This window comes from Vespa mandarinia, unplaced genomic scaffold (assembly GCF_050613455.1).
Source record: "Vespa mandarinia isolate Hongniang unplaced genomic scaffold, ASM5061345v1 scaffold_62, whole genome shotgun sequence".
In the NCBI taxonomy this organism is placed as follows: domain Eukaryota; kingdom Metazoa; phylum Arthropoda; class Insecta; order Hymenoptera; family Vespidae; genus Vespa; species Vespa mandarinia.
In genome coordinates, this window is record NW_028197196.1 from 1 (window position 1) to 7,655 (window position 7,655).

Sequence of the window (7,655 nt, forward strand, 5' to 3'; positions counted from 1 at the left end):
ATGGATGACATACTTTGTAGAACTAATTACGACACTTTACATGCAGCTTATATATCTCTTGTTGTAGTGATTTTGTTGTCTTTTACATAGAATTTTTTGGTATTTTCTTCCTTACGCATTTATTTCTTTGTCACAGAGTTACCTCCTTTGTCAATTTTTTTTCAAAAGTAGATGATTTACTATAATCGTGGACGTTTCTTGTATCAGAAGAGACTTTACATTTAAAGTATTTTTATTTAATCTTCGCATTTATATAGTACCCATTATATCAGTGGCCCATTTGAATATTGTATTTCTCTGAACATAATAAATTTGTATACTTAGAATAGAGATCCTAATTAATATTAAATGGAATGATACCACTGAGAACAAATTAAGTGCCTCAATTATTTCTATAGCTACAGTTTTTTCTTTATCATTTCATCAGTGAAGTAAGAGGTAAAGTATTACTCTTTTTATATAATCAATAATCGTTATCTAGAGTACCAACAATACATGACTTTTAACTTGTTCAGAAATCCATGCGAAGAAAATTAAATTTTTTGAAAAATATATTTACTAATTTTATGAATTTTATGAATGAAAATTTTTTAAATCGCTAATTTGTAATCGCTCGATTTGACAATCCAAGTTAAAATCTTGAAAGTAGCAATCAGATTAGCATAACCATAATTCTCCAATGTTGCATATCTATCGAATTATAGTTTGGTCTAGATTATGAAAATAATATATGAATAAATATACGAAAATTCAATATGTCTTCGTATGTCAAACAAATGTGCATCTGTCGTTTCATCTTTATCTTCTAAATATAATACAATATTTCATTTATTTAATTTCATACCATTCCATTCTTTCTTCTTTGTCTTGCTCAACTCAAAGTATTATTTTTATCATCACGTTTTCATTATCGTCATTACCATCTTCGTTTTTCTTTTTTCATTGTTTTTTAGAGATAAGCTTATTTTCATTTTGCTGATAATTCCGAGTTTTCCTGGATAATTTGTAGCTGAAATTGAATATTTCTTTTTAATTGGTATAAATAAAATTTTTGATTTAAGAATTAATTTTTTTATTGGAATAAGGTTATAATGTCTGTTTTAGAAAGAAATAATATCGATATAGTCTATTAAATCTTCAGACATTAACTTTTAAATGCGAGTAAGTTAATGTTTATTATCTTGCAATTTTTTTCTAAAAAGAAATTGTAATACTTACTCTTCTTTAATTTTTAACTATATATATATTTTAGGAACGTTCGATGATTAATTGTTCCTTATCGAGCGATTACGAAAGTATAATAATTTTTCTCATTTATATTTTTAGAACTGCAATAGTCATATGTTAATTTCATGAGATTCCATTTTTTTGTGTCGCTTCATAAAAATACATTTCCACTTCCTCGTCGTTTTCTTCCCTTTTGCAAGCTACACAAAGAAAATACTTGTGTCATGTACTTTTTCAAAAGAACGATTTAAATTATAACATTAGGAATTATATTATTTAAATAACGTTTAATTTTCTCAAAAGTATTACATTATTAATAATATAATATAACCTAAAAATGTATCTTTCCATTTATGACGTGTTGATCTGTTCTTCATTTTAATATAATATTTCCAAAACTGCATTCAATGATTTTACAATTTTTAATAATATTTTACGTCATCAACTTTACTAGATTAATTGGTAACAATGGATTTTTTTACAACCAGAACTTATATTAAGTTGAACGTACATCTTAGTTAAAAAACTTTTATTTTAGTTAGTAAGAAGAGTGGAAGAATCAAAGAATAGCTTAGGCGACACCTTGCGGTAGTAATGTGTAAGCTTATTTTGGCGGCGTTCGCGTTTGTAGTTTTTACTGGACTATCAAACCATAAGTTATCTCGAAATATTGCTTCCTTATTTATCGACACTATGGTATCAGCCATGTTTAAAAATAGAATCGCTGAACGATATACTAAGCTCGATAATGATACGCAACTCAACGATCAGAAACTTTATATTTAGAAATTAATTTTCGACGTTTTGGTTAAATTTATGGGATTTGGGATCAGTATAATAAATGCACTTCACAAAAAAATCCAAAATAATAAATTTACCAATAAAAATGATACGACATTAATATGTATTTCAAGAACAAATCTCACCAGTTATGATTCCGAAATATGTACTTATCGAACGGATTTTTGAATTATTGTCTTATTCATTTTACTTTAATTTTTAGTAAGAAAAGAGAAAATGCAGAAAAAGTGATACATGATTTCAGTGAAGTTTAGGAATGAAACTTGTTCTAACCCAAATATTTGTCCTTGATTTCACGAATAAAAACCGTTTAACTTTGATATATTTTATTCAAGAAATTATTGATTCGTACATAGGCGATAGTCTAAATTATGATTATTTTTATTCTTCATTCTTTTGCTTATCTTTGCTTCTTTTACGGAGATACAAACGTTACAAGCAGCCAGGAAATCACAGCACATGTGATGATAAATAGAACACAGGCGATAAGAAATTCCAATGCTTGATGCATCAAATAAAACCTTGAAAATTTGAAAAATCAATATTATTTGAAAGTGATTATCAATAACAGAGGGAAAATGAAGTAAAAATGCAATAAGAGAGATACCTTCGCCATTTTATACGAGCTTGTGGAAGTGTCTCAATAGGATCCTTTAAGATATATTTTCTTATACCTGAGAAGTATGTTTCAAAATAAATATTCCAAACGAGAACCTTCATACCACAAAAGAATAATTCACGATCTTCCGGCGTCAACTTCCTCAACAATTCGTTCCATCTTTCATTCGTAAATTTTTTTCGTTTATACAAAAATAATTAAGTAGATCTGACATTTCGTGAATTTTATTATACATTCTGATAACCTTGAACGAAAAGGATCATCGCTAGATGAAATTTTTCATTCTTTATCGTTCTAATATGCTCCCTTTAGAAAATAAGATAAGAGAAATTTACCTTAGGTTTTTTACCTCTGCACAAATAGAGTGTATCAATTATAAGAGCTGGTAGTAAATGTACAAAATATATGTAGAAAACATAAATCGACCGATATTTTGTTATTTTAAAGGTGGGAGCACCAAATTGCCTTTTCAGATGATATCAATTCTCCATACGAAACTATCATTTCTATAAATCTGCCGTAAGTCAATGGATTATCCTTTGATACGTAATTGTAAATGGAAATATCTTCATTGGATCTAAAAAGATTATGTATTCATACAGACTAATTAATTCAATATTATCTAATGTCATTATTTAATTTGAACCTAAAAATATTGTTTGAAGTATTTGTCGTTACTTCCGATTATTTGCAATTTCCCATGCGCTAGCGATTACTCCATTGGCGGTCAAATCACCAGGTACGATGTCCGCATTTTTCGATTTACCACAGTAGTGAATTCGCATTAATCCCATAAAAACATTTTTTATGATCCGTACACGTTGTCGATCCATCCTTGAATAGGTTCTCGATAAGTGGATATTACTAGGAATATTAAATTGATTATCATACACCATTTATTGTTTTATTCTGTAAGGATTATATTACTACCAACCAATTCCTGGACAAAATATTCCAATCGGTATAGAGTCAGCATGCTTTTTTATAAAATTCTCTGCGGCTGTTTTCTTATAAACATAAGTATTTGGCCATATTCCGAGTAATCTACAATCAAGCAATTGTCTGAGTGTAATTAAATGCACTATCTATTTATTTTATATTTTTTTATAACTAAATATATTATAAACTAAGCAATCGATACTCCGAGATATAAACATACTGTGGGGTAATATCGTCGAGCAATTTTTCATTTATATTGTTCACCAAATTTATCAACTTATCGGGATATATCGGTGGATCATAAAATTTCTCCTCAAGTGTAATATGAAAACAATTGGAATAAATCGCTGATACCTGCACAGCACTCTGAAATGTTAAGGATAACAAAGATTTGTTAAAGGCAGATTTTGAAAGACTCTAATTGTTATTAATAGGTATACAGAGGACAAAGGTGGCACCTTCAGTTTTGACATTTCTTTCGACAAATTTATTATATCCTTTACAATTCGAACGTTGATTTCTGTCGCCAATTTTATTCTCTCGTTGAACTTAACGGTTGCGGCGACATGAAAAATAATTGAGACCTCGCGTAGCTCTATCGGCCATTGAGATATCGAGATTCTGCAAGGTACAATCGCCCTTGATTGGGACTATACGATTCTGGAATGTTGGTTGTTTCTCTCTCAAAGTGGAAAATAACTGGAAAATTGATAGAGTTGTAAATATTTTCTCTCTCACGTTCGTTATGATAAATAACAGGAAAACGACTTTTTGCGATTTTTCCACTGGTTATGATAGACCACTACTTTGTCTCTCAATTTTCTTTATTTTATATATCTATTATATTATTTAATAAAAAGAGATAATTTCAAAGTTGGGTCAAAGGTGAAATAATAATTTACTAATCCCTGTAATAGATATAATAACTCACAGAATTTTCAATTAGGTCTTTCCATGCGTTGATGCACACTTTTTCCTTTTTTTGTACGTATCAAAAGATAAATGCAAGTGATACCGGGACATTCTCTTAACAATTTCTCGATCAATAACTTTCCTACGAATCCTGTTCCACCAGTTATAAAAATACTTTGACCACTGTAAAATTTTTGAATGGGTGTAAGTTCGTCATTATCCTCGATGGGTTGAATATATACAGGAGCATATTTAGTTTCCGTAGCATTTCTCAAAGAACTTTTCTGGTAGGGCTCTTTCTTGTTCACCTCTTTCTGGCAGTACGTCTATCATATTTGCTTTTCTAAATTGATCTGAAAACATAAAACATAAACGTAAATGTAGAAATCTTTTCTGTTTCTCTATCGTATTTATTTATATTAATCGTTTAAACGATAATGCAAGTAAGTTCAAGTGTCCGTTGAAAATATTATAATCGAACGTTTGGATTATCATTAAAAGGCATTCATGGCATCTATTACTCGTCCTAATAGATATTTATAATTTAAAATAGACAATCTCGTTATAATAGAAAATGATCGATAATTGGTGTCCTGAATTGGAAAGGGATAAATAACAAAGAAGTAAGAAAGAAACATGTACGTATGTAATAATATTAATAAACACGTAATAATAATTGTTTCATATTGGTTTTGTCTACTATAAGAATGAAATGACCTCGTATAAAAAAGTATGAAAAACTTTTCACTTGCAAATGTATCGTTCAACCTATCTCAGAATAATATGTAATTAGTTAACATCATAGAACAAGTTATAGAAGAAAAATTAATTGAGTCTTCGAATGCGATCATTTTTCTGTACTAGTCTACCTATAATTTTTCGGGTACTACGCAAACAGAACAACGTGTGATATTCCTCGTTAATAAAATGATACGAAATTCTTTCTACTAGACAAATTTTTTAATCTTCACTTCGTTCAGACAGGAAAAAAATATTTATTACGGTTCTTAGAGAAATCTTTTCAATATTTGTTAAAAGATAAGTGCAATAAAAGTTAAATATTGGTCTATGTAAAACTAAAGGGGACTATATAAAAACCGACAAAAAGAGTGTCAGGAAATTTACTGTAGATAATTACATTACATATTTCGTCTCAACAATGTTTATGTCAAATAAAAATATTTTTGATCGGTCCATTAACAAAAGAATAATCAAAGCTGATCACATTCCGAGTTTACACTAAGGAATATTTCGAAAATTAAAAAAAAAATTTTCGCGTTCTATTTATCGTATTAATTATGGTAGTTGCTAACTAATTCTTCTATATTTTGTTGAATTGTAATATTAACCGAATACCTTAATTTCTTATTTTTCCGTAATTTCATGTAACTCACAAACCTTTTTATGCTTCTTAAAATTTTTACGTAATTATTTATTTGAATTTTCGTAAAAAATGTTACTTAATTTTTATAACACACCTTATGATTCTGATTCTTTTTAAGTGTATACTTCTATAAAATTTACTTACTTTCAGAATTATTTTCCATATTGCAGAATTAAAATAAACGGGCTTACAGTAAAGTTATGATCATTCGTAGTAGAGATTTTTTCTATTCCTTAGGACAGTAGTAGATGTTAATTGAACGATGCTCACTTTTGCACTGAAATATAAAAACGATCAAAAGTATTTAACCATTTTCTCCTACCACGTTTCACTGATCAATTTTTGATCTTCTTCGACACTCTTGCTTTTTTTCCTCATATTCGAATATATTTCGTGGAAAACATATATCCTGGAAAACACATGTGTTCCAAAAGAAGCGATCAGCACACACAGGTTATTGTTTGTATAATAATGTATTATATATATATACATCGAATTGATTATGTGTGGTTATAAACGAAAATATGTTTCTCTGTGAACAAAGGAATAAATCTTTATTTGTTAATTAATACTTATTTGTTATTTATAGTCTTACTTACCTGTGAACAAAGAAACGCCAATTTACGTTTATTATTCACACTACTTAAATTTTATTTAATATATTATCTTTTATGAATTTCTTTATACACTCTCGTGCTCCTTCTCTCGTCTAAGTTCTATTTCTTACTGCCCGCTTCTCTTCCGAATCTTAACGGCTCGATTTGTAGATAACAAAAGAATTTGTAGATAACAAAAGACAATGGAAGGGCGGGCCATGAGAACCGTGGCAAAATCTACCTGAAGAAAATATACTTTCTTTAAATCTCCCCCCTCTAGGATAAAATTCCTACAATTTTTAGTCCTCGTCTCCATCTTCTGATATTGGAAGTAATTTTGTTATGTGGAAGAATCCAGTTTCTTGTTTTCGTTTTCCTGTTTTTATTTTGTATATTGATTCTGATATTTTTTTACTATTTGGAAAGGACCAATTCTCAATTCGTCTAATTTATTTCTATTCAACCTATTCTATTCAACCTATTAAATATCTTTTTATTATATTTGTGTGATTTTTTTGTTCTTTCTAGAGCTAGTTCTTTATCTCTTATCCAATTTTCTTTACTGTTTCTTCTTTTTATTTCTTCGGGTAAAATGCTAGTGTTTGTGCCATCTAACAAATACTTAGGCGTAAAGCCGGTTACTGTATGTTCTGTTTCATTATATTTATCCAAACATTCTTTAGCGATCGTTGTCCAAGCTCTTTTTTCTTTCTCATTTATCCTGCATCTTATTTTGTTTACTAGGGTCTGATTCAGATCAATCTAAATTTGTTTTCATTCACATGTTTGTTAAAATTTACTTTAACTTCTTTTATTTCTTCATTTCTATCCAATGTATTTATATTTTTGTTTTGTTTGTGTTTCTTTCTTTTGAGATATCTGTAAGTTTTCATCCTGAATTAGTTTGAATTTCTTTACCATATCTAACCCAATAATGAAATCATCCAAGTTATTTCTTTCTACAATAAATACATCAACGTATTCCTCTTTACCGAAAATTTTTACTTTAATGGTTACTAAACCTTTTGTTTGTGTCACACCATTGACCATCTTTAAAAATATTTTATTTTTATCTTCTGTCTCTTTTTTTGATTTTGACTAGTCTCGAATTTATTAGAGAGATTTGGGAACCTGGGTCATATGTTCCGTTTACCTCTAACTTCTCTTCTAATATTAA

At 28.7% G+C, this 7,655-nt stretch overlaps 1 protein-coding gene and 1 long non-coding RNA gene across 5 annotated transcripts; both read right to left on the reverse strand.

Moving 5' to 3' along the window:
• Positions 1-3,101: 3,101 nt before the first annotated feature.
• Positions 3,102-4,539, reverse strand: LOC146872023 (fatty acyl-CoA reductase wat-like). Of its 4 annotated transcripts, none has more exons than XR_014983765.1 (6): positions 4,518-4,539; positions 4,045-4,285; positions 3,807-3,952; positions 3,582-3,691; positions 3,326-3,511; positions 3,102-3,224 (listed from the first exon to the last, which is right to left on the reverse strand). XR_014983765.1 is itself a non-coding variant. In XM_085664526.1 (5 exons), the coding sequence occupies exons 2-5, from the start codon at positions 4,057-4,059 to the stop codon at positions 3,453-3,455; spliced, it is 330 nt and encodes a 109-aa protein (XP_085520652.1). In that variant the 5' UTR covers positions 4,060-4,285; positions 4,518-4,539; the 3' UTR covers positions 3,109-3,452. The 4 variants fall into 4 exon arrangements, 1 of the variants encoding a protein (XP_085520652.1); XR_014983764.1 differs by having other exon boundaries at positions 3,103-3,224; positions 3,294-3,511; XR_014983766.1 differs by having other exon boundaries at positions 3,143-3,250.
• A 240-nt stretch (positions 4,540-4,779) lies between these two features.
• On the reverse strand, positions 4,780-7,164 carry LOC146872024 (uncharacterized). Its single transcript, XR_014983767.1, has 3 exons — positions 6,482-7,164; positions 6,027-6,414; positions 4,780-4,851 (listed from the first exon to the last, which is right to left on the reverse strand). It is a non-coding gene; the product is annotated as an uncharacterized LOC146872024 (long non-coding RNA).
• Positions 7,165-7,655: the final 491 nt, after the last annotated feature.